Source organism: Caenorhabditis briggsae (assembly GCF_000004555.2).
Source record: "Caenorhabditis briggsae complete genome, chrII, whole genome shotgun sequence".
In the NCBI taxonomy this organism is placed as follows: domain Eukaryota; kingdom Metazoa; phylum Nematoda; class Chromadorea; order Rhabditida; family Rhabditidae; genus Caenorhabditis; species Caenorhabditis briggsae.
The window spans coordinates 7,633,285-7,658,845 of record NC_013486.2 but is presented as its reverse complement, the minus strand read 5'-3'; the positions used below and the strand labels follow the sequence as shown (position 1 = coordinate 7,658,845).

The 25,561-nt window shown below is 38.7% G+C and overlaps 11 protein-coding genes across 11 annotated transcripts in view; 6 read left to right on the top strand and 5 right to left on the bottom strand.

The window, feature by feature from the left end:
* CBG03038 overlaps positions 1-3,642 on the top strand; it is a gene marked incomplete at both ends in the record, with an annotated part of 6,582 nt that extends 2,940 nt beyond the window's left edge. The window contains 3 exons of the mRNA XM_045242311.1: positions 3,090-3,169; positions 3,225-3,330; positions 3,378-3,642. Coding sequence (XP_045092143.1) covers positions 3,090-3,169; positions 3,225-3,330; positions 3,378-3,642 — 451 coding nt within the window. The remainder of the gene's footprint in view (positions 1-3,089; positions 3,170-3,224; positions 3,331-3,377) is intronic.
* On the top strand, positions 281-1,976 carry CBG03039 (the record flags this gene model as incomplete). Its single annotated transcript, XM_002631190.1, has 6 exons — positions 281-745; positions 833-928; positions 981-1,238; positions 1,337-1,497; positions 1,560-1,804; positions 1,852-1,976. 6 exons carry the CDS (start codon positions 281-283, stop codon positions 1,974-1,976), a joined length of 1,350 nt encoding a protein of 449 aa, XP_002631236.1.
* Positions 3,643-3,843: 201 nt separating the features above from the next.
* On the bottom strand, positions 3,844-6,512 carry Cbr-rsp-7 (the record flags this gene model as incomplete). Its single annotated transcript, XM_045242310.1, has 7 exons — positions 3,844-4,483; positions 4,541-4,674; positions 5,134-5,262; positions 5,527-5,703; positions 6,031-6,149; positions 6,195-6,345; positions 6,393-6,512. The coding sequence occupies 7 exons, from the start codon at positions 6,510-6,512 to the stop codon at positions 3,844-3,846; spliced, it is 1,470 nt and encodes a 489-aa protein (XP_045092142.1).
* Positions 6,513-7,142: 630 nt separating this feature from the next.
* Positions 7,143-7,654, top strand: CBG03041 (the record flags this gene model as incomplete). The annotated part of the gene is made up of 3 exons (XM_002631192.1): positions 7,143-7,298; positions 7,376-7,471; positions 7,520-7,654. The coding sequence occupies 3 exons, from the start codon at positions 7,143-7,145 to the stop codon at positions 7,652-7,654; spliced, it is 387 nt and encodes a 128-aa protein (XP_002631238.1).
* A 461-nt stretch (positions 7,655-8,115) lies between these two features.
* Positions 8,116-10,469, top strand: Cbr-lact-3 (the record flags this gene model as incomplete). Its single annotated transcript, XM_002631193.2, has 9 exons — positions 8,116-8,270; positions 8,456-8,579; positions 8,878-9,048; positions 9,098-9,323; positions 9,367-9,512; positions 9,689-9,774; positions 9,833-9,896; positions 10,105-10,242; positions 10,290-10,469. The coding sequence occupies 9 exons, from the start codon at positions 8,116-8,118 to the stop codon at positions 10,467-10,469; spliced, it is 1,290 nt and encodes a 429-aa protein (XP_002631239.2).
* A 470-nt stretch (positions 10,470-10,939) lies between these two features.
* On the top strand, positions 10,940-13,650 carry Cbr-nphp-1 (the record flags this gene model as incomplete). Its single annotated transcript, XM_045242309.1, has 9 exons — positions 10,940-11,008; positions 11,077-11,169; positions 11,237-11,379; positions 11,439-11,709; positions 11,733-11,963; positions 12,259-13,001; positions 13,058-13,170; positions 13,240-13,475; positions 13,522-13,650. The coding sequence occupies 9 exons, from the start codon at positions 10,940-10,942 to the stop codon at positions 13,648-13,650; spliced, it is 2,028 nt and encodes a 675-aa protein (XP_045092141.1).
* A 188-nt stretch (positions 13,651-13,838) lies between these two features.
* Positions 13,839-14,222, bottom strand: CBG03044 (the record flags this gene model as incomplete). Its single annotated transcript, XM_002631195.1, has 1 exon — positions 13,839-14,222. One exon carries the CDS (start codon positions 14,220-14,222, stop codon positions 13,839-13,841), a length of 384 nt encoding a protein of 127 aa, XP_002631241.1.
* A 2,153-nt stretch (positions 14,223-16,375) lies between these two features.
* CBG03045 lies at positions 16,376-16,819 on the bottom strand (the record flags this gene model as incomplete). Its single annotated transcript, XM_002631196.2, has 3 exons — positions 16,376-16,483; positions 16,534-16,659; positions 16,709-16,819. The coding sequence occupies 3 exons, from the start codon at positions 16,817-16,819 to the stop codon at positions 16,376-16,378; spliced, it is 345 nt and encodes a 114-aa protein (XP_002631242.2).
* A 623-nt stretch (positions 16,820-17,442) lies between these two features.
* Positions 17,443-21,387, bottom strand: CBG03046 (the record flags this gene model as incomplete). Its single annotated transcript, XM_045242308.1, has 15 exons — positions 17,443-17,524; positions 17,574-17,696; positions 17,745-17,840; positions 18,058-18,385; positions 18,555-18,747; positions 18,790-18,970; positions 19,017-19,242; positions 19,290-19,413; positions 19,464-19,622; positions 19,680-19,763; positions 19,806-19,964; positions 20,373-20,533; positions 20,660-20,816; positions 20,868-21,056; positions 21,178-21,387. The coding sequence occupies 15 exons, from the start codon at positions 21,385-21,387 to the stop codon at positions 17,443-17,445; spliced, it is 2,472 nt and encodes an 823-aa protein (XP_045092140.1).
* Positions 21,388-24,163: 2,776 nt separating this feature from the next.
* On the top strand, positions 24,164-24,817 carry CBG03047 (the record flags this gene model as incomplete). The annotated part of the gene is made up of 4 exons (XM_045242307.1): positions 24,164-24,248; positions 24,298-24,443; positions 24,552-24,646; positions 24,697-24,817. The coding sequence occupies 4 exons, from the start codon at positions 24,164-24,166 to the stop codon at positions 24,815-24,817; spliced, it is 447 nt and encodes a 148-aa protein (XP_045092139.1).
* Positions 24,818-25,057: 240 nt separating this feature from the next.
* The window catches only part of Cbr-srv-2, a gene marked incomplete at both ends in the record, with an annotated part of 2,147 nt that continues 1,643 nt past the window's right edge, over positions 25,058-25,561 (bottom strand). Inside the window, one exon of the mRNA XM_045242306.1 lies at positions 25,058-25,264. Within this exon, the coding sequence (XP_045092138.1) occupies positions 25,058-25,264 (207 nt within the window). The remainder of the gene's footprint in view (positions 25,265-25,561) is intronic.

Sequence of the window (25,561 nt, the reverse complement as noted above, 5' to 3'; positions counted from 1 at the left end):
AATTTCAGCCCTTTTTTGGCTGAGATTTTTTTTCAAAATTCTTTGTTTTTTTGTTTTAAATTAGGCAAAAACGCCTTGTTTCCCTTCCTCTGGGGATACCCGCATTTTGGCGCCAAATTCAAAAAATTTGGGTGCTACTAAGGCAGTGCCGAAATTGTATCAATTGTATCGAAATTGTAAAAATTGAATTTTCGGTCTTAGTTTCATTACTTTAATGCTGTTTCCAGTGAATTTCACACTAAAAAGCCTTCTTCTTCAATTAAAAGGATTTCAGAGCAAAATGCGGGCATCAGCTTCTACATCAGCACTTCCCCCAGCTACTTCTGATGCCGAGCAAAGAAAACAGCGCCTCATAGAATCGCGAAAAAAGTACAGTAACCGTATCACACGTGGCAGCGATTCCCAGAATTCGTCAACGTTGACCAATAATTCGAGTTTGGTTCCAAGTTGCTACTCGCGACCACGAATGTCCCGAGCGCCTTCCGATTCGTCAGTTCAAAACAGATTTGGCGGGAAATCGAATATTCAAAATTTGCCATCGTCGTCACGTCATCAGAATAATTCTCAGAATTCTCGAAATTTCGGCGATGAAGAATTCCGAATCGATCATCGATCAATGGCAATGATCGAATCGGGAAATGTTGTCATTCCGGCGCCGTCGCGGCCATCTTTCTATGGAACACGCCAACCTAGAAGCACATTAGGAAGCAATAACCGGCCGTTGCAAATGGGAAAAATGGGATTTGTAAGGGAGTCTTCTTTTTAAAAATTCGAGAAATTTCGAGCTGGAAATTGGGAAAAATGAATGAAAAGTTATAAAAAAATATTCCAGAGATCTTCAATGGCACCGCAACACAACGAATCTCGTCCATCACTTTTTCCATTGGGTATCAACATTTTCACAGCTAGTGAGGCACAAAAATCAGAGGTGACCATTTTTTTCTCAAAAATCTGAAATTTTCCACAAAAAAAATTTCCAGGTCGAAGGTTGGGTGAAAGAACGTTGCGACGCGATGACGCCTGCGAAACCACGTGCAGTTTCGACGCTCGGACCAATAGATCTCACCAAATCGACACAGAAAATTGTGAGATTCAGAGAGAATTCAGAAGACCAGAAAGAAAATTCTGATTACGTGGCAGAGGCATCGGCAACGATGAAAATGACACTGAGGTCGAAAATCGTCGAAAACGCTGGAAATTTCGCATCGCCAGTGTCGATTATGAAGGTGGAACGAAAGGTGAGGACAGGTTAAAAAGGAATGATAATAGCTGTGGAAAAAGGTTTGAACTGACCTAAAACCCCGCAATAATAATTCAAAGATCGCTATTTTTTCAGAAAATCGGTTTCGCCACGCCCATTCCACCTGGTATCAAAGGACGTATCGATTTTGAGGAGCATGATGAGGATGATGTAAAAAATAAGAATATGAAATCGATGAAAAATGAGAAAGCTGAGGAAAAAATGACGATGAAACAGACGATTGTGAAGCTGGAAAAGTGAGTTTTGAGCTACCTTTTTAGTCTTTTTCAGTTCTTTCGAAAACTCAGCAAATTTTCAGAATCTTCAACACTATCACTGCCAATCATTCCACGACATCAGCAACACCTTCAGAACTCAAATCGATGGCCGAATTCGCGGAAAAATTAGCAAATTTTGTGAGAACGCAAAATCCAGAAGTGATGGAAAAGATGAAGAAGACGACAAGTACGAATTTAGTACCGATTTGTGAGGATGATGATGAGGAAGAACAAGAAGAAGAAGAAGATGTGGTCATTGAGAAGTTTGGAAACTTGAAGTTTATAGGTAAAAAATGAGGAAAAACTGTGAAAAATTCTCGTTTTTTGTTCCAGAAATCTCTCCCCAAAAGCTACTCGCCACCCAACAGTCTCCATCACCAAACCGCCCGATTTCCACGATGTCTTCGATTCATTCATCGTCCTCTCCAGAAGACATGGATCGAGCGTTTTTGGACTGAACAATGTGTTTTTTAAACCTACAAAATTTCGCGCCTATTTTATTGTCTTATTTTGATTTTATGATGTACCCTGTGAATATGTTTTTTTTTCTTCTAACCCCCACGAATATGAATTCCCCCATATGAATTGATTGAGAACTTTTTTGAAATTTTCTTTTCAAAAAAGACAGACTGAATTTCTTTTTGTGCAAGGCAAAAGAAAACGAACTGATTCTGAAAATAGGCGGAATGGAGATTTCTGACCAGTTTCTTTGGAAGGCAGTGCGCACACACTTTCCCCGGCATCTGCGGTCTTCATTTAAGATAGCAAGGGAATGCAACCGTGCTCCAGTGCGAATTTTTTTATTAAAATTTTTCGAAATTTGGAGCACAGTTTTCTTGTTTAAACCGCTGTTCAAAAGACTGAAAATCGAGTTTCTTCCCGATGCATTATTTTTCCAGAGAACCCTTTTGAAATCGGCATTCTCTTCGATTTGCACAGATAAATACCAAGATGTTTTTTTGAGACCCCGCAAATTCCGGGGAAAAAAACTCCGGGGAAAAGTAGGCGGAGTCGGGAAAAACCGTGCGGCAAAAGCGTGCCATGGTTGCAACTTAGGCTCCGCCCCCTCATGACCGTGTCCAAATGTGCAGAAAAACCGTGCCAGGGTTGCATTTTAGGCTCCGCCCCATACTCCGCCCACTTTCCCCCGGAATTTGCGGGGTCTCTTTTTTTTCGGAAAGTCTTGTAAATGCGCTCAAGCGCAAATAACTGGAAAACTACTGTAGAATTACTGTTATTTAAGTATTATGCTTGTCTGAGAGAAAAAAAGGTTAGAGAGTATTTTTTGCAGTCTAAATACGGTAGCGATATTGAAGCGGAGAGCCTAAACAGCACACATTAGGTGGAGACGCAGAGAAAGTGTCTGCGTCTCAACCTTTTTTTTTTCTCAGACAAGCATATTTAATAGTCTCGAAGCGAAAGCTCTAAATTGGACTGTTATTTAAGTCGCTAAATACGCAGCCGGTACCTACATTCCATCGAAAAAAACCCGGGAAAAAAATTTGAAAACCGTTCCGGAAAAAACTTCGCTCTTTGGAATTACTTATCTTTTTTTGTTTCAGAATATTCAGAATATTTTTTCCAGGCTACGAAAGCGAAAAGATGAGTGATCAGACGACTTCAACATCAAGTGAAATAGAAAAACCAACAGGTATTATTTCAAGTATTTAGGAGCTAAAACAATTTCATTTTTTCAGGAGACCCAGTTACAAATGAAGAGCAGACGATCGATCCATTCATTGACTTCGAATGCCATGTTTGTCGAATGAAAGAGCGAACCTTATTCGGAGAGCTGAAAGTGATTGATGGAAGGTTCTTGCTAATTTCTAATAAAAAAAAGCAAATACCAGTTTTTACAGCTACGACTCTCCGGTGTATTTCATGCGAGACCCATTCAAGCCTCCTTCCCGAGATCGTGTCAAAAAGCCAAGTCTCGACGACTTCCTCGTACTCGGATCACCATGTTCCGCTTGCAGTCAGCCAGTTTGCATGTCGGACGCATGCTCCCTGTATTTCGGAGCTACCTTTTGCTCACCATGTGTCAGCCGAGAACGTCGACGGTTCCCACCACAGTTGATTCGTGGCATAATTACAAAATATGAAGCCAAACAAGCATCACAATAAAATATTTGGGATTTTTGAATTTTACTTCTGTTGACATCGATAGACAATAAAATCGGTGTGAAGACTTCACGAATAAAAATTACACTTTGAATTAGAATTGCCATTGAGAAAAAAGCAATCAAGAAAAATTATTGAGGTAAGAGAACAAAAACGGGAAAATGATGAAACAAATATTCGAGAGGCAAGCGGTGGGTTAACATTTCAGCAGGTTTCCATCGAGTCCCCATTGCCAACTTCTTCTTTCTTGACTTCTCCATTGGCAATCACAGGTTTCTCTTCCCATTCGTCTTCTGATGAATCCTTTCTTGCGGCCTTTTTCTCCAGAAGCTTTTCACGCAGCGCCGACTCGTTTTCATTTTCTTTCTTGTCCGTCTTCCTATCCTCTTTTTCACGTTTTCTGTCTGTCGACCTGCTCCGACTTCTCTTCTTTTCTCGCTTACGATCCCGTGAACGCGATCGCGATCTCTCTCGTTTTCTATCTCGAGATTTGGATCGTCGTCGACGGTCGCGACTTCTTGATCGCTTTCTGTCTCGATCCTTGTTTTCACGATCCTTGTCCCGACTGCGACTCCTTCTCTTTCGATCGCGACTACGACTTCTTTTACGGTCACGATCGCGGTCTCGACTTCTTCTTCTGTCTCGATCACGATCGCGGTCACGATCACGACTGTCACGTCTACGGCGAGGCGAGGGAGAGCGACGACGGCGCGGAGATCGAGAACGGCGGCGATCTCGATCATCTGGATTTCGTCCTAGTCTGATGGCCTCCTCAACCTCTCCAAGAGCTTGCTCGTCAGTTTTTGCCTGGGGTTTGATGATTGCAACGCGGGAATGTTGTATTCTGCAATTTTGAAAAGTAGCCTAGATTTCTCAATCACATTTCTATATTTTAACTTACTTGAGTGGTCTTTCCTTGAATTCGAAACCATCGTTTTGTAAAGCATTTGATACGGAAGCTTGTTGAGAAAATTCGACGTAGGCGTATGCACATGGTAGAGCGTCTGGTCCTGATGCCATTCTGACGTACATGACCTGGAAAATAAACCGATGGTTTTCACATAAAAATACTCGTTAGTTTCTATTTTCATTTCTTCATACTTCCTACTCGTTGCGATGATGTGCACTATGATCGACAGAAACGAAGAACAAACGCTGAAAACCGCTCGTTCCAAAACAGTTTGTTCGCCTAAGAACCTATCTACGAAAACGATGCTCTGCAGAATTTGCTTTGACACTGAAACTGTAAACCACCAGAACTACAGATCTACAAACCCAATTATTTTTTAGAATCTGGACCATCTGATCAGACCATGCGCATGCAGTGGAACCGTTGCATTTGTTCACAATAGTTGTTTAGAGCGATGGGTCAGATCTACTTCCAACATTCAATGCACAATATGTCAGAGCGAATTCGAGTTGATTCCAGCGGGATTGAAAGAGTGGAAAGATATTTCATTTCCAAAACCGCTTTCTGACCTTCCCGAAGATTACATGGAGTTCGGATGTACGATTGCTTGGGTGATTTACATGTTTCGATTTGCGTACGTTGGTTTGCGTCACGGTTGTAGTACCATGGTGGAACACGTCGACGCTGCTATTGGGACTGGAACCCTCCGCAGCCTCTGGTGGCTATCTTTTTGGTTCAACTTTCTCTACTATGGAGCAATGTGCTTCATTATCTATGAGAAGTGGCTGATGGACAATACGGTTTTTCTATTCAAAGACAAGTATCTAAAATCTACAAGCTTCAAAAATAATACTAATTCAGGTCGACAGAACAACACTTGAAGTCGACGGGAAAGACATCTACTACAAAAAGTCGCAATATGAAACTTCGAAATTTTTGAACTAATATTAATGTGATTCTGTTTCAATAAAACGAACCTCTCCGAAATACATATTGAACAGATCCAGTACTTCCTTTCCATCAATTCCCTTTGGAAGATTTCCAACGTAGACGGTGCGACGAATTTCCTCCACTTTTCCATTGTCGGTATCAGCTGGCAATGGTGGGTAGGCAGGAAGTCCAAGCTGCTCCAGTGTTGGGTCGACTGTAATCAACTGCAAAATATCAATTTTTAATGTGGAAGAACAAATTTTCTGATAAATGCATCTAACTGTTCTCCCCAAAATTTTAAGATGATTTATTCTCTAAGAGTTATTGTTCTCTTCCGACGATGCGCAGCATATATTGGCGAGGGAACTGAAACTTAAAATTTATCATTCGGCAGTACTAACAAGTTTTTGATGATTTTCTCGATTACGCTTTCGGGGCTTTACTGCATTCGTGATATCAACTTGGTAGTTGCCAGTAGAACTGTAAAATTAACAAGTAACGTCTGTCACCTCCAGACGCTTGTTGGTGAAGCTTATTGAGAATAAACTCACCACAGAATTTCCATCATCCAGCTGCTGAATTCTGTTGGAGACGTGTGGTGGGAGCTGTCGTTGTCCTGCCGTCGTAGATCCACCGCTGTTGAAAAATGTCTCTTCGTCTGGGATGATCTCTGAAAAGACAAAATTCAAAAGCAGGAAATAATAGGGAAACTTACGATTAGGATATGGCAAGCACACGATAGCACGATCGATCAGAACGGTGTTGGTGAGATGTTGTCCGACTTCAGCACACCTTTCGTCGTCGAACTTGATAAAAGCTGTTTTGAGTAGAGTACTAGCATTTATATTACCTTCTGATGGATAGACCTGGAAAATGAGCTAGTTATTACTTCATATGAACTTGGAAAGCAAACCTTCAATTCCTGAATCTTTCCAAGATAGTTGAACATGTTGTAGATTTGATCCCGAGTGGCAGCACAGGATATATTGGCCACATGAAGAATTTTGTTCTTTTCTTTCTCTTCCCCCGACATGCCTGAAAAATTTGCTTTTTTTTTGAGGTCAGAATTGAGTAGAAGACAGAATATTGAATTCAAACTATTTTATTGATTACGAAAATCGGAATGTTCGAAAAATCGAAAAATTCGAAAAGCTTTTCGAACATTTTTTGCAACCCAAATTGATGGTTTTCTCTGCGTCTCCACTAGCTGGCAGCGTGCCAACTGTTTTCGCTGCGAGACCTACCGGCTATTGACCATTGCGCGCCTTCTTTTTAGGACTTTCGAAAAAAGTCTTTGGCTGTTTGTCTCTTTCTCTTTTCGTCTCCTAATTTTCGTAAATGTTTGTGTGAAATTTGAAAAAAAAAGTTTTTTTTGTTTCTATCATGGGCCGTATGCAAGGAAGATGGTGGGAAACGATTTTCCGATGGTCTGAAAATCATTTTCGAAGTGTTAATATTCATTTTCAGTCCAGACATAACGAATTCACTCGAAAAATGTTTTCAGAATTTCAGAAAACCATCTTCCAGATATCGGAAAATGATTTTCCACTTTCTTGCAACGGACTCTGTTTCTTCTTTCCAATGCATGGAATTCTTTACGCAATGTTACTTCTTCCTTTGCTATTTTCAATTTTTCAGATTTCTCGAATTCGGTTTTTCAAGGATGGCTGATGAAGGAGTTAACCCGAAGGCTTTCCCACTGGCCGATACCAACTTGTCTCAAAAGCTCATGGATCTTGTTCAGCAAGCTATGAACTACAAGCAGCTCAAGAAGGGAGCCAACGAGGCAACAAAGACCCTCAACAGAGGAATCGCCGAGGTAAGAACTGTTCAAAGAGCATAACTATTGTATTATTCAACTGCCTTGAATTAGTAGGTAAAAAATACTGCTTTCAGGTCATTGTCATGGCCGCCGATGCCGAACCATTGGAGATTCTTCTTCACCTTCCACTTCTCTGTGAGGACAAGAACGTCCCATACGTCTTCGTTCGCGTAAGTGTTTTCATTCCATATTGGAAGTAATCATATTCTGATTTTCAGAGCAAGGCCGCCCTTGGACGCGCTTGCGGAGTCACTCGCCCAGTTATCGCCGCTTCTATCACTCAAAACGAAGGATCTCAGCTCAAATCTCAAATCCAAAAAATCAAGGAGGACGTCGAGAAGCTCCTCATTTAAATCATTTTTTGTTTGTTGTTCTGTTACCTCATTGTTGTTATATGATATTCAATCCTTGTTTTGTTGTGTAAATTTGAAAAAGATTTTCTGGAAACGATAAACATTTCTATGAAATTTCGCGTTCTGTTATCAAAACCCTACATCGACTACACTGTTCTAAAGTGTATCTTGGACACGGACAAGTACTTCATTGGCAATGATGCGAGTAAATAAACCTCCCGGAACCGGATCCCACTCACTGTTGCTTTCTAATTCGACCCCTTTTGCCCACTTCCCTCCTAACTTTTTGCCCTGCTAATTCTTTCACACGCCGTCAAATACCGAATAGGACGCCAAAAAAGCAATCGCTGATAACTACAGGGAGTCGCTTCCTCCAGGCACAGAGACGGCAACTCTGGCAAGTGCCGCCTTCTCACTTCGTGTGCTCTGTCTGCATTTCGCCCCGTTCCTCCATCGGCAAAATGTACTCGTCGTCGTCTCTCTTCCGACTGATCCTGGGCACCGTACTGTTATCTGTTGCATATCGCTTTTTCTGTGATCGCCTATATTCAAATCACAAGCCAGAAATAAATGGGTTTGTGGACGAAAGATTCACAAAAGTCCGAGAAGTTTTCATGTAAGTTTAACCCTCTCCTGCCTCGAAATGTGTCTCGTTGCACTCCGTTTTGTGTGAAGTATATAAATTGAACCGCATGAGAAACGAGAACTGTTTACTAGACAAATAGAAAAAAAGTTCCTTGCTCTACTCTGTCAACTTTTTTCCTCTCTTTTAGAAACATTGAAAAACGAAAAAGTTTTCAGGAAAAACTTCGAAAAAGGTTGGGAAAGCGAAGGATCCGCATTTGCCGTGTTCGTTGATGGAAAGAAAGTTGTGGATTTGTGGGGAGGATATGCAGATAAACAAGCCGCCAGAAAATGGGCCGAGGTTAGGAACCGGTTTGAAAAAATAAGTAGTCAACATTGAGATGATCAATACCATCAAACGATCCAGTTTTCTTATTCGTTTTTGCCTCTTTTCGCATAAATTATCACTTTTCAAGGTAGTGCTCACAAATCTATTTTCCATCGTTAAAAGTGATAGCGTTGATAACAGGAACTGATATCGTGGGTTAATATCAAAGTTTATTTCCCAATTCTTTCGATTCCAAAAAAAAGAGGTAATAAAAAAGGACGTTTTCTGACGAAACAAACTAAAGAGTATGACACAGAACACATATTTACAGGACACAATAACTGTGACGTTCTCAACAACAAAAGCAGCAGCAGCTCTGGCAGTAGCGTTGCTTTATGAGCAAGGAAAACTGAGTTACGATGACCCTGTATCCAAGTATTGGCCTGGTTTTGGAACTCACGGAAGAGACAATGTCACTATTCAAATGGCATTATCACATATGGTAAGAAAAAAAAACGATTCAAAATTATCTTATCCATCTTCAATTTTAGTCTGGAATGGCATGGTTTGATACACCAATCACTGAGGAGATCGCAGCAGATCATGAGCAAATGCGACAGATTATAGAGAAAGAAGAGCCGAAGTGGGCTCCAGGAACAAAGACAGGATACCATGCATACACCTACGGATGGCTGGTTGATCAAATCGTCAGACACACAGACGACAGAAAAAGAGGAATCGGGCAGTATTTCAGAGAAGAAATCGCATCGAAACTAGGTTAGTTTTGGCTTGAAGACACCTATGTGATTTGCTGTTTTAGACGTTGACTATCACATCGGTCTTCCTCTTTCCGAACAGCATCGTGTTGCTAGAATCAGTACTCCAAATATGCTCAATCGAATCGATGAAATGCTTACGGATATCCGTGTTCTCAAGTACATGAAGTCTTTGATAAAGTTGATGACGGTATGTTTTTGTCCCAGAAAAAGTTTTCTAATCGAGTTGTTCCGGTTCTCTCCTTTTTTAAACCGGGATTCCCGAAACAATCGAAGTTATTCTTATCACCAATCATATGACTCTGGAGAGAAAACGGAAACTGGAGTTGGTGCATCTACCCTAGACACGAGTTCCAAACTTTGCAGGATCATCCACTCGCCCACATTGTTAAAAATCCTTCTTGGCTCGAGGCTGTCTCTAGATGCACAATCAACAATCCCGACTATCATCGGTATGTTGATGTTCGACCTCCATGCTTTCCCCCTTTCATTCAACATTTCTTTTTTTAGTCTCGAGCAGGCCGCCGCGCTTGGCATGGGAAATGCACGTTCGCTGGCATCGTTATTTGATAAAGTATGTCGATTTGATTCATGTGGAAAAGATTGTACAGCTTTTCATCTTTTTTTACTTCTATTGTTCTTATCAATCTAAACGCGCTAGTCGCTGACTGGCAAAATTGAGTCGGTGTAGTGATTGTGAAAAAGAGCGGAAAAAAGAGAAGAACAAACTATTTTATAATCGGATGCTGAGATAGAGAAATAAGAGGATTTTATTATTTCAGGTAAGCCGGGGACAGCTCGTCAACCAGGCTACGTTGAATACAATCAGTAAGCCGTTCGTCAATGAAAGTGACTTCATCTTCGACGACACTGTAGCCAAGGGACACGGCTTCTTCCATTTGCCAATTAATAGAGCTGGAGTGAGTACTATTCTCCGAAGTTCTCATATTCATTTAATTAATTTAAGGCTCAATTTGGATTTGGTCACACTGGACATGGATGTCAAATGGTTATCACTGATCTCAAAAATCGAGTGACCATAGCCTATGTCACCAACGGATTGAAGACCGGACTCTACGATTTGTGCAGGACGTATTGGGGACTCCAGTCTTCTGTATACGATGTCATCGAACAAGTTAATAATTAATTTTATTTCTCTACCCCATTATTGTAGTTAGCCGATTAGTTCAAATAATTTTTACTTTGTAGTTGTATCATCAACTTCCTTGCTCTCATCCCCAGTTTTAGCTCATTCTTCTCCACTCCCGCGTGTTCGTGTACAGTCATATTCAGTTTTAGAATCTTTCCCCATACTTTTTCTTTTTCTTGAGCTCATTCCACTTCTCTTCTCCCCGTGTCTGTTATCTGTGTTGAAAAGTTGTGAAACTCCCGTGGCAAAACAACTACCAATCTACTGTGTGAATAATTGAATGCATATTTATGAGCTTGCTTATTGCCGACTAATAAATGAATCCAGTTTTCCCACCTGAATTCTTGATGCTTGCGTGCGCGTGTGCGCGTAGTGCCGGGTAGTGGTAATCCCTTGGTGGTTGCCATGGTCACCTCGAATGGCCGCGCGGAAGAGGAAGCCGCCTTTCTTTCTATGGACCACCAGACATGTCCTTATTTGGGAGCATTCTGAGTCTGCAGGATGCAATTAATCGATTGCCGCAGTTTGAACATCAGGTGAGAGAGGAAAAAGAAAGAGATGAAGCCCCTGGAGATTCGCGCTCTATTTTGCGTTCTATTTTCAGATAAACCGATTAGAGAAAGATCAACAAGACTCGTCGTCAAGAGCCAGTTTACGGAAGCATTTTGTGAGGCGGTGCTTGGAATTGCACAAACAGGTTGGTCCTTTTTTTGAAAAGTATCTGTTGGGTTTTTTTTCATTGGCTCGATTTTTTTTTGTTTCAGCTCGACGATCATCGAAATCGAATTGAAAAGATCCGAAACGAAGGTGCCTATAAAAAAGGAAACGCTATTGAACAAGTGGAAAAATTGAAACAACGTTTGTCTCTTTTGTGTCCAGAAAAAGAGCCTAATTCGATTTCGATAAGGTTTGCTCACTTCAGACATAATAAAATTTCATACAAAAACAAAAAAAGTCGATTTTCAGTGTTGATTCTGAGGAAGAAAAATCGGATCTGTCGAAATTGAGATCTAACGATCAGCGTCGAAAAAGTGTAATGTATGATGCTGACGATTCTCAGGAGGATTCTGATAACGAATCAAAAATAATTGAAACCGATGTCAACTTGGATGGAGCAGCAGTGCCATCTACAGTGATCCAACCACCACCTCAGCCGAAACCACGACAACCAATTGCTATAACTCAACCTTCTCTGGCTCCAACAATCGCTGAAAGAGATAGAGTTGAAAGTGAAATCGCAAGTCTTCAAAATCCAACCAGAGGAGATACATCTCAATTCATGGGCCTGTGATAGTTCAGGGAAATGTCTTTGTGGCATTTGATAATTGGGATCCCGAGGCAGAAGGAGATTTGAGATTGGTGAAAGGAATGAAGTATAGGATAACACAGACAAGAGCAGATGGCTGGTGGACAGCGTTGGATGAAAATGGACAGAGAGGATTAGTTCCCAAAACATATTTGCAGCATTTAAAAGAAAGACCAAAGACTGTGGTGAGTTTGTTGGTCATTTGTTGGTTGTTCAGTAGTATGGATAAGACTAGGATTATCATTGAATTTTATTTCAAATTAGATTTAGCGAAAATAGTAATTTAATTACTGAATAATCTGAATTCTTCAGAAGAAAAAGAAACGTTAAATTTCGTCACAAATGTGCGTTTGATGGCTGGCAAGTTGTTGTTTGTAATTCTGGTTGTAGATTCAGAAGACCTTTGAAATCATTTTTGAACATTTTACTACTACTTTTGCGTCATTCAATTTCAAAATCAATAGATCTCGAATTTTCCAGCAATCAAAAGTATCCAGCCGTCTTGGTGTCCGCGATTCCGTCATTGCTCTAACTACTACTACAACGAATACTCCTAATACAGCTAGAAGAGACGATTCAAAAAGACAAAGTCGTCAGAATGATTGTCTCGGAAAAGCATTTGACGATGACATTCATCTATCTCTAGTATGTCATATGGCTCCACGACTCTCTACTTCAAACATTGGATTCCATGATCTCTTCTGGAGTCCTGAAAAAGATCAAGTCTTTAAAAGAACCATACACATTTCCAAAATCATTCGTCTTGTTCGATTTGAGAAAATGCCACTGCTAGAACACAAAGCCCTGGTTCGAATGGCTCTCGTAGACATTACAAACCCGAAATCCACTCAAGTTGTCAGCAATGTTCATACTCTTGTGCCCCGTGTCAAAGGTTCTATTTGGTCATTCGAGAAAAAAGAGATCAACACTAGGAGTTGCATTGAATTCTCTGACTTTGTGCTCCGATCCAACTACAGTGCTCCTACAGTAGTCCTAGTAATTGAAGCATCTCACATCGTTAAAACCACAATTGGATTCGAGGAAAAGAGTCTTGGACACACATATCTTCGATTGATAATTGATGATAAGGCAGTACCGAGTAGAACGAATGTGCTGTATCTGGATGATGAGATAATGTCAAAAATGAAGATTCCGGAAGCTTCTAAAAAGAGAGTAATGGTTCAAGTTATGGATGTACCAAAAGACAAAATATCATATGTCGAGTGAGTTTTTTCTGTGTGTTGGAATTTACCGTTATCACATGAATCATTATTTTCAGTTCATTGCCTGACGTCATCATTTTCAACGCTCTCTATTTACCATTCTTCCATTATTACCGTCGAAGAGCAGGAACCATTCTGATAAGAGACAACAAGAACTCTTTGAGTGCTGGTTAGTATGGGAGGGGAAAATAGGGATTTGGAAAAAAGAAGAAACTAATTTTTATCTGATATTTTTCAGAATATGTATCCGACCCTCTCCTATCCGTTTTTCCATTCATTTGTGATCAACATGACATAATGGATGTAATGCTAAAATTGTGGAAAGCCAAAAAGAAACTACTCGCCAAAAAAACCGAAGCTGAACAAACTGCCGAATTCTTTCAAACTTTTGTTCATACTGCATTTTTCATTCGGGGAATCCAAATGATTTCTTATGATATCAAAGATGATGTGGCACTTTCTATCCGACACCAGGTACACAAACCCTGGACTTTTGAAGTTTTCAATTTTTAAATTTCAGACATTTCTCCCAATAATCGACGCTCTTAATAAGGGCCTTTTCAAGCAGTTCATCGCAAACCAAAAGTGTCTACCGGTCAATATCCTGGACTATTCTTTGGACCTTCTAGGATCACATTCGATTGACTGATTCTTGTTTTTTTAACAGCACATGGTTGATAAAGTTTATTCAAATAAAAACATTTAAACAAGATGGGCCAGAGGGTCGATTTCTCAGAATCACATCCCCATCGAATTGGGATCCCTGGCGAAAAATTAATGTTCATGTGTTTTTAGAATTTTACGAGGAGGATGGGGTTCTGAGAAATCTATAAGTTCCTATATGGTTTTAGTTGAAACAGAAGAAGGAGCAACAGAAGACGAACCCGCAGCAGCTGAACTGGCAGAGGGTGAGGTTGCACCTCCAGAAGTACTTGCATCTCCAGCAGATGTTGATAGAGTCGATGCACCAGTTGGTTGGGAAACAGTATTTCCTCCAGAAACAGTACTTCCTCCAGTTACAGTGCTGAAATCTGCTGTGGATGGGTTTCCAGTAGTGGATGCAGGGGCTCCAGGGGTGGTTGCTGGGGCGACAGTTGTTGGAAGAGTGAAGCAGGTGTAACTGAAGCGGGTTGTGTTCTTGAAGCAGGCCATGGAGTTATAGAGGAGGTTAGCCGTGGCATTGGCGTTGGCGGAGGCAGTCACCAAATCTACACAAAACATTTTTGTAGGTATTGGAAAATAAAAATTAATACAACTGCCAAAATTACAGTAAACACTATAATACAACGACCCTAACTTTCAATTTAGAGCCAAACTGTCCCGGTTCTTTTGAGAGATATAAGACGGTTGAAATTTGAAGAATTTTTTTCGCATGTATAGAAACAGCTCGAATTGATGATTTCATGTACCATGTAGCATTTATTTCAGTTTCACCAGATGTCATAATTTTCTGTACAAAAATCATGAATATTCCAGAAATTAGTCAAAGTTATAGAAAATGTTTATTTGATGGATCTGAAAATGATCTTGAACAGAAAAATAGGTGGACAAATTAAAATTGGACAGTGTGGACAGTTGGGACAGTGGTAGTAGTTTGCTCAAATCCGGGTGACAACCAATCTTCCTGCATTTTGAACTTCTTGATGCTCTGTACCTTCTTTTCTTCTACAGGTACAGAATCGGTTTGTCTCCCGATTTTGTACTTTTTTAAAGGAAAAAGTGGTCACGCCAAATTCAAGTACTATTTGAATTGTGCCACGAGGTACAAAATCGGTAGGCAAACCGATTCTGTACCTAGTGAAACAATTCAAATTTTCTCTGATTTCACGTGTCTTTTTGTGGATTTTGAAACATTACTCATGAAATCCGATTTTGAACCAATTTTTTGATCGACACTAACTTTCTACGATACGCTTATTTGGATGAGAGTGATATCTGAAATTTTGGATATTTTGAAGCTAATCCGACGTTAACAGTAAGTATATACCCGACCCGAATTGGCTAGCGGATTGGATATTGGATAGCAGTCTCAAAATATCCAAAATTTCAGATATCACTCTCACCCAAATAAGCGTATCGTAGAAAGTTAGTGTCGATCAAAAAATTGGTTAAAAATCGGATTTCATGAGTAATGTTTCAGAATCCACAAAAAGACACGTGAAATCAGAAAAAATTTGAATTGTTTCACTAGGTACAGAATCGGTTTGCCTACCGATTTTGTACCTCGTGGCACAATTCAAATAGTACTTGAATTTGGCGTGACCACTTTTTCCTTTAAAAAAGTACAAAATCGGGAGACAAACCGATTCTGTACCTGTAGAAGAAAAGAAGGTACAGAGCATCAAGAAGTTCAAAATGCAGGAAGATTGGTTGTCACCCGGATTTGAGCAAACTACTACCACTGTCCCAACTGTCCACACTGTCCAATTTTAATTTGTCCACCCATTTTTTTGTTCAAGATCATTCTCAGATCCATCAAATAAACATTTTCTATAACTTTTACTAATTTCTGGAATATTCATACAGAAAATTTTTGAATTGTAAAAAGGCAAGGCGAAACTGGACGAAATCTGTGGAATAGACAAACTTTTCGAAAACTTTTGTTCTTTCTATTAACTCTGTTTTTTTTGTACATAAAATTTGAGAAATTCCGGTTTTCAGAAATGAGAAAAAATTCTTCAAATTTCTACCGTCGTATATCAAATGAGATTAATGTTTTTGATATCATAATAAAAATTATGTCAGTTGACTATTTATTGATATCTTTTACAGGAAATGAGATGCATAGGTTCAAAGTTGATAGTTTTGGCTACAGGGGGAGGGGCCTTTTATTAGAGTGTTTACTACAAGTATACCAAAATTGAACTGCTATCTTTGAATCATCTTTTTGATACACTTGTCTATTTTCCTACAGTATTCCTTTGAAATCTCACAAATGAAATAGAATGAGAAAGCAGTCTAAAAAAGGGCATAATGTGAAAGCATTTTTTTGTGAAACCCTTCGGAAAAAGTAAAAGTCTGAAAAAACTGCATCAGAATGGCCTACGACCTAAAGAGTGAACAAATAATTTTCATCTGCAACTCCTGACGTTGATTTGAAAATTTTCTCGCATACCTACTTCCTATAATAGAAGCCCTCACAAACCGTCAACTGTGAGCCTATATATCTCTTTTTCTGTAAGAGATACGACAAAGTGGCCAACTAACAAAACATTCATCATAACTTCAAAAATGTTTTGTCAGTAAGCCACTTTTTGATATCTTTCACATGAATCGAGATATTTGAGCTTAAAGTTGATGGTTTGGGCAGGCCTCTACTAGAGGAAATACGGAAGTTTATATTTAATGAAACGGATCATGTTTTATTTAGGATTCTAAAATTGCTTATTCAAGTTACCAGTAGAGTTTTGAAGAGCTGCGTTGACACTGGTGTTCAAACTCTGAGCTGCACCGTCAACAATGGAACAGTTGTGGGTGAACAACTGAAATAAAATTGAACTGAGACTCGTGTAACTTTTCATCTTATTCTCACCGTAGTGAAATTAGTAGCTTCACTATCATTGAAGTGAGTGATTGTGTCGTTCAGCTTGCCGATGTCCGAAGTGATTTGAGATATTTCTGAGCTCAGAGTGTTTTCGTTGATGTATTGAGCCACTTCCTATAATGAATTCTAATTTGAATCTAGATGTTTCGAATTTTTTCGGAACCTTTGGAACCACAAGTTGGAAAGTGCACTTTCCATTTTGGCATCCATAATTGAAGGATGAACTGAATCCGTGGACCAGGGCTGGAACAAATAAGAGAAGCAAGAAGCGCATCTGAAAATAATAATTCAGTTGGGCTGAAATGAAGTGTGGAAGAAGTAGAAGTAACGGTAGTGAAGGGAAGAATGGAATGGGCGTTGGTGATTGGTGGCGCCGATTAAGATAATAAATCATTCAATTTTGAGTTGATAAGACAAATGGAAGGAGAAGGAGAAATGAAGAAAAGGCTGCTGACGACAAAATAAATGAAATCAATTTGTGTAATTTTAAGAAGGGTTGAAAGAAGTTTGTGGGTGGAGTGAGCAGGAAAGGATTACGGTATACATTTCTGGATATGATTGTTGAAGGATATTCTATTACGTATGGAAAACTGTTTTTGCTTCAGGAGGAGATTCTTGAGATCTGTTTCTTTTTGGGTTATCCCGGCCGTTAATTTGGCTTCCAGGGAATTTTTTAGAACTCCCCATGTTGGAGAAGGCTGAATAAACTTTTCTGGATATCTAGAACTTGAACTTTCTGCTTCCAAAAAGTTCCATCAAAAATTAAGATCTTCAGAAAAAAATTATATTTAATGAGATCTTAAACGATTCATTGATTGAGAAAATTTCACAATATAAAGCCAAAAACAACTGGAATGTACAGAAGAATATCAAAACAACAATAAGCACAAAATATGATCACATTCGTCGAAGCCCGCGTTGCGTACTTCCGTTGTTACTCTGATAATCGAATAAATCGATGTCATTGAATCGGGTATTTCTGTAAAATGTAGTTTTCATAACTATATTTTACAAAAAAAGCAGCCTGCCTTGTTCCGAATTCTTGAGTGTCATAATAATTGGGCGACATATTAGGATGCCTTTCGTCAGGAAGAACTTGAACACGTGGCATATGAGATGCAGTCGTGCTTTCTTGGTAGCCATATTCAGACCTTGAAAAACAAATTCTTCAAAAAAAAATACAGAAGAATTGCACTTACGGGTCTACAACATCCATATCGAAAGGCCGAACTCTAGGAAGCCGTCTTCCAGTATTCGAAGTGGAGCTTATTACAGGCTTGCCAAAAAAATCAAATCTGGAGAAGAATATTTTCAAATTATTTTCAAAAGGACATTTACAAAAATATGAGCTAACAAAGATAACAAAGGGAAAAATAAATGATTTTATTAGTATCTGGACAGGGGAAGGATTATAGAGGTTCAGTTATTTTTGTGCTTGCAGGAGGTGAAGAATGTCTGGAATGGACAAGGAAACGGTGACATGGAATTGTGAGGTTACATGTAGAAACTTACTCTTCTGAACTCTTGCTCTTTTTCTGATCACCGAGTTTTCGAGTACCGTCTGTGCCGTACTGAAAATTGGACAAGGAAGTTGAAAGATCTATTCTCAAACTAACCAAATTATCTTTTCCACTTCCAGCAGTTTCTTTGCTATGTGTCTTCAGCCAACGGAAAGTCAAAAGTAGCAAAATCGACAAAAAGAACAAGAATAGTCCAGCCAATCCTATAGCAGCCCACAATCCTTGAATCGGTTTTCCAAACTGTTCACACATCACAAATCCTCCATTGTTGTAAATGTCAACCAGTGGACGACACATGAAAACTTTGTTTGGAGATTTGTCTGGAAATTTTTGTCAACATAAAAATACTTTTTATTTTTAAATTTCTCACCATCAGAGTCGATATTGACTGGTTGATTTGTAGGTCTCCAGAATTGAAATAGTTGTCATTTTGTTGTTTTGCAATTGTGGTCTGTAAGAATTCGAAATTCAGAAGTATCGGAATTTTACAATCCCATACAGTTTTAGGAGACTGATCACTCAATGTTTGCATGTTATTATAGAACTCTTCAGATTTCGTATTCGAGATGTCAAGGGTCTGAATGTAAGCATTGTACTTGTCAACGGCATCATTATCTCCACAGGATGTCAATGGTGCTTGTTTGGCAGCCTGCGTGTTTGTATTCAAGTCAGTTATGAATTGCTGGAAAGTTTAATAAAAAATTGAAATTGGACATGAGCAAACCTTCCAAGCCGGATCCATAGGGAATGACAGGTTCTGTTGCTGCATGATCTGATCGTCAGCCTGATCACGATACTGGTCCAAATTGAGTTGACTAGTGATCGAGTCAGCAGAGATTACGGTACTACCATTGATAGCAGTGTAGAGAGTCATGCTTGGATCGTTGCAAGACTCAAGAACATTACTGAAAATGTGATTGTTCGTTTTTCAAATGAGTAAGACTATCGTGCCCAATATTAATGACATCTGGACTACCAACTCCATTGACTGGTGCGATCGTCTGATTCATCAGATGGAAGAGCTGATAGTTGTCGTCTTCAAAGATTGGGACACACATGGCAGACGTGAACCAACCCAAAACGAAGGCCAGACTTGAAAATAGAAGAAGGATTATTGAAATGGTTATTGTCGAGTAGAAGGCACTCAGAACAGCAGACGACAATTTGATTGCAAGACCTGAAATGGGATAAATTGAATGAAAAAAATCGAAACATTTTGCAAACCGTCTTGCTTTCTCAATGATACCACAACGGCTACAAATGCCAGAATACAAAAGCAGCACCCAATGCAAGCTGGAATAGTGACAACAAGGCGGACACCGATTTTCAGAGCCGAATATGCACTTGACTGAAAAAAAGGATTATGGAAAATTGGGATATGTGGAATAGATCTCATACCCCAACCAAGTCACGATGAGCAGATTTCAACGAGTTGATCACACTGTTAATGGTTTGCTGGACGTTATCCAACATATTTGTTATGGAAGACATCGAATCATTGATTTGAGCTTGCGTGGTGTTGATTGATCCCGATGCATTGTCAGCTTGTTCTTGGATCTAAAAAATTATATAAAACATTCTTCAGAGATTTTCACAAAACCTACTGGTTCTTACCTGGTTCTTAATTGTATCGATCTGCGTGTTGATTGCGATCAAATCCGGACTAGTTCGGACTTCATTTGCGATATTAGTCAGGCTCTGGGAGTGAAAATGGTAATATTAATCAGACATTCATTTTACCTGGAGAGTAACGGTTACTGTTTGAAACTGATCTTCCAATGTTTTCTTGTTACTCATGCAAGTTTGATCATTCGAATGGACATTAGCAAGGCTGGCTTTTAGGGCATTTGCTGCAACTTCGGTAGCCTGGTTTTTGTTTGCAAAATCAACGTTGTCGAACTGAAATATTCAGATGAAAGTGGACAATGTTAGATACTCCAATTACCGTAAAACCTGTAATAAAAGGACTCTCACACGGTCAAGTTTGAGCTTAATTATCTCAATTCCTATGCGATATATCAAAAATGGGGTATATCAAAAGTAAAAAAAATCGCGTAAAAATCGAAAATTTCAGTGGCACCCCTCAACTCATATAGCGCCCAAAAGTGTGTCAACTGACAAAACATTCTGATACTATGATAACCACTTTATCAGTTGAAAATTTTATAAAATCTCTTTGAGAGGAAGTGAGAAAAATAGACTTGAAGGTAAAAGATATATGGCTTTTTACAGGTTTCACGATATTTTTGAATTCCAAAGAATATTTTTGATAGAGGATTTTTTTTTTCAAATTACTAAAAAACTGACATTATTCACTGCGGTGACTCCAACTTCATTCTGTGTTCCATCGACTACATTTGACGAATATCCCCCGATTAGAGTTCTCATGTTTGTGAATGTTTGAGTTGTTGTCTCAGTTACTTCACAATTGATCTGATTACCTCCATTAGAAATCACATTGTTCAGATCTAAAAAATACTGTTTAGAAAGTTTTTGGGAGGTTTTTCTAGCCCCATCGTTGGATGAATTGTGTTGTGTTTGTGGCTTTTGAAATCAATCAATCCAATAAATAAATAAAAATTTCCATGACTTACCTCCATAAATCTGATTTGTATACACCATTCCATCATCCACAGAATCGATCAGATTCGATTCGGCAACATTGAAAAGAATCAATCCGGTGAGAGTGAATGAGAAAACGGTGAAGAGAAGGAACGCGTAAACGTATCCAGTGATTTCGGAACGGATCGACTGAAAATTTTAAAAGTCTGACTAGTAAAGTTTTTATGTGACAAAACTTACAGTTTCTTTGGGAACACATGAATAGCAGCATTGCCAAATACACGTGGCGATTCCGAGAACAAGGGCAGCCAATACGAAAACGAATCCGACACTCCAGAAAATGATGGCACCGATTTGGTTGACCACCATATCAGTGATGACCTGATCATAGGTAACAGCTCCACCTCGGAAGATCAGATTATTTAAATCCTGCAATTTCGGAAAATCGTTTCCACATAATTAAAAGTTTAATAGTTTCCGTGCATGTTGGACGGAACTCCTTATCATTAAGTGATAAGAGGTGACAAAGAGAAACATTTGAAACACATACATTATAAGTTTTCGAGTTCGGTGTGTTCTGCAATCCATCTGAAATGCCCTTGGCAATGTTGTAGAATCCATCGATTCCGCCGAATGACGGCTTCATCGATTTGATGGCTGGTGAGTCGAAATCACATTGCTCAGGTGGAGGTGTTGATTGTTGGGACAAAGTAACTGCCGAGATGAAAACTACCAAGTGCACAATGCAACGAAATATCATTCTCAGATCAATCGCCTTGAGATCTTTCTTTAAAAATAACGATGATCAGGAGATTCGCTAAGATTAGTAAGGGACGTGGGAGTTTTTAAAAACGGTTAGAATTGTGCAAAAATTGAGCACATTGATATTTGAATAGAGGTTTAGGTGAATCACGTTTAATCAAGAGAACAACTTTCAAACTCACCAAAAAGGAGTCCCGATTATCGAAAACTAAAGTAGTGATTTATCAAAAATCAGACTGCCCCTCTAAAAATTAGGAGAATATGACAGTAATCCCAAAAAAATGACGAAAAAACGTGAAACAAGAAGAAGAGGTATGAAAGTAACCAGACAAAATGTTTGCTGCTGACAAAAAAGAAATATCAAGGCGTGTCAATAAATGATTGCTCTCTGAAAATGTCGGAAAATGGTATGGGTGGGGTAGGGGGAAAAGTATGATAATAAAGTTTGGAATTCGAATTTAGAGGGCGACAGGAACACAATACGCTTCGTTAGCAGGACTCTTTCAAAATGATAACATTGCTTTTGGGTTGCGTCTGCATAAACAAGAGAATGATAAGGAATTCAAGTCATTCCGTAGGTGGTGATTCTTTATTAGCTCTGATTCATCTGTCAGAGGAAGGAAGGGGTGGAAAGTGAACGGTTGGAGAGTTTTTTTTTTGAAATGGAGAGGGCTCATGTTTTGATTTGAGGCGCAATATTCAAAAGTGACGATTGTCAGCAAAACAAAAAAGATCATATGCATGATTTATTTCGAAAGAGGTATGATTTTTCAAATTCTCCGGATGGCTGTGACGCAAGATGACATTGGTTCTACTTACTCAACTAAAATTAAGTCAACTAATTAGTAATTTCAAAATTAAATTTAAAAAATACTGCCAAGAGCTCATTCTCTGCTCATCTGTTTTTACAGAATACAGTCAAATAACAAGTGATCCCAAAACTTGTATTTTTGGTCAAACTTCCTGTTCGCACCTTTTTTGAAGCTAGTTGTTGTTTATTTTTCAACAGAACTAAATCAACAAAAACTGACTACGGTGGACGTCGGTAAACTCCGATGATATGATTGTGATGTATCTGAGGTGGTTATGAAAATTGAGGAAACCTGGAATAAGATAAATTTAAATATCTACACAAATTTGGGCGTTTATTTAAGCAATGGTTGATTGAGATTTTGTCATGTTCCCCGTATTCGATGTACACTAAAAAATTCTTTGAAATAAGAGTTTGATAACATAAAAATTGTTTTTTTTTCAATATTTGTCCTTTGCAATTCTGTTGAATTCTCCTGAAAACTCAAATACGTGCTCAAAATCTCGTTTAATTCTGAAAAATTGTGTTATCACATCTGAACTTTTCTCACACCCAAACTTTCAAGAATTTGGAGGATGCTGTAAAACCTCTAATAGAATGCCACCCAAACCGTTTACTTTGAGCCCTTACGTCTTATTTCCTGCAAAAGATATCAAAAAGTGGTCAATTGATAAAATAACTTCAATTTATAACAAAATAACTTCAATTTTATAATTAAAATTTTCTCAGTTAACCACTTTTTGATATCTTTTACAGAAAGTGGGCTTAAAGCTGACGGTTCGGATGCATTCTATCATAGCTTGTATGGTACATTTTAAAGACACCCCTTCTTTTTGTTCCAACTTTTTTCAGTATTTACAGTCAGGCCCAAAATTGACCTTTTTCACAAAAATTGTCATTTTGAAACAGATTTTTTTTTTCCAGAAATTCATTTTAGATCAAAATTGTCGACGCTACACATGATAATGTTCTAAGAATCATTCAATCATTTACAGAAAAGATGAAACTTGCACATTCTAAGATTAAAAAGATTGACACATTGCTCCAAATTGTATCCAATTAATCTAAACTTTGGACCAAATTCTGAAAATGATATAACTTTAAGCCTGTAATAAAAGGGTTCTTAACTTTTGACTTTGAGTAAATTTTTTTCGGTTCTTGTCAAAGATATGAAAAAGTTGTCAACTGATAAACTGCATATCATAATACTAGGAGTATTTTTTTCAGTTAACACAATTTTGATATCTTGCATATAAGTTGAGATAATAGAGCTCAAACTTTACATTGTGGAGCTCTTCTGTTGCAGGTTTTACAGTAACAAACAATGACATTGTTGCAGGCATCTTCTCTGGCATAAAAATAGTAATTCAAACACGATTTCAATTTTTCAATTCATAATTCATAGAGTTTTTTTCTTTTTTCTTATTGGTGAATCGGTTTTCCTAGACTAGTATTTTGTGAATTTTTCAGGTCAACTATTTTTAAAGAAATCATTACAATTCATTCTGAATATTGCATTTTGCATCTTTCTTATCTATCATATCTGATCCTCTTTTTACCGCCCCGTATGTTGCTATCATCTCGACAAAAAGCAAGATGAGACAAAAAAAGAGATGGCGAAAATCGCGTTTTTGAAACAAAAGACCTTAGTTTCAAATCCCGACTTTCGCTTATCGTAAGGGAAAAGCGTCTTGTTTGATACAAAAGGTAGGAAACGAGATTCAGGAGAAGAGAATCGCAAATCACCGGTGCCCAGACGCATAGATATACAACAGAAAAGTGAATGCCTTTTCTTATCATCATTATCACCCCGCCCCCGTCTTTCCTCCCTCTTGCCCCAGATTTATCTGCCGGTCACTTCAATTAGCCGAGTGGCTACCTAGCGTAATTTCTAAGCTTCCACTTCATAAATCTATCTTTAGGATTTTTTTGCATTTCAACATTTTTCTCACTTTCAGACACGATGATCTCCGCTGTAGTCCTTTTTCTCTCCGCCATCACTGTGTCCAATGCTTGTGTCCCTACAGGAACCACAACAACCACAACTCGTAAGTTATTTAAGCAAAAATGAGAAACATATCAATTCCCTAATTTTAGCATGTTGTACGATGCTCTCTTCAAATGTTCTTCCTCGAAGACCACCTTCTTTAACCACTCAACAACAGTGTTCCGTCCTTCAAAGAGTCTCTTCCACATGCCCAATTGACGGAATTGTAGTTTGTGATGCTGCTCAAGAGACGAATGTAAGCTTTTGTTTTCGGATCTAATTTTTGATCGAAACCGCCTAGAACGGTTTTTCTCAAAACTCTCAGAATTTATTGTCACAACAATCAAAAACTTTTTTATTCCAGCCAACTGCTATTCTCGTCCAATTTTTCAATGATGCTGGTGTTGTTGTGCTTCTCGAACAACAACTGGTAGTCCGGCTACCAGTCTCAGCGTCAGGGTAAATATATTTTGTTTAATCTCCAAATTTTTTAAACACAAATATTTCAGGTCGTTTGTGTCAACGGGGTGTGGAGAGCAGCTACTGCTACTGGAGGGACCACTACTGTTCCAATCGCTTCAGTTTCTTGCTCGCAGAGTGGATCGACAGGAACCGACAGAGGATATGTGATTGGAACAGCTATCTAATGCATTGATTTAATATAAGTTTTCTGTTAATAAGTGGCGAACTCAACTAATAATTGTTATAATTAATGACATAATAAAATGACTCTCATTGGACTTAATGAAACCATTTTTTGAAAATGTTATTTCAATTTGTTACAATTAAAGTTCAATTCAATCAGGAACAAAAAGAATAGAGAAAAAGACGAAAAAAAGAAAAGTTTAGAGATAACACAAAACCTGATCATTATGAAGTCTCGTTGGTGGACGGGGCAGCAGCGAAGATGCGACGGATCTTGCGTGCCTCGAGAAATTTCTGGCGGAATGTACTTGATAAACAGAATAGAAGCCATGGATTGGATAGAGCAAACGCATCGGCAGATATCGTCAGAAATACGAGCACGACTTTATGAGCTTCTGCGGTTAGGTCGAAGACGTGGAAAGCCAGAAGAGACTGAAAATGAACATTTGGGGATTGAGAAAAGGAAAAGAAGTGTTATTCTCGTACGAAAGAATAGGAGCTGTGGATTAGAAACTCATGTGGCCGAAGGTCCCACCACGACAACTACAGTAACCTAGAAATGTTTTCCAACAAATCGTTCTCCAAAGCGTTTCATCGATTTTTAAAAATATTTTTCCCTGAACAAAACGGAAAATAAAAGATTTTGATAATGATAAAGTTGACTGGAAACGTACGAAAATAGAGACCCCGCAAATTCCGGAGAAAAAATTTTCCGGGGAAAAGTGGGCG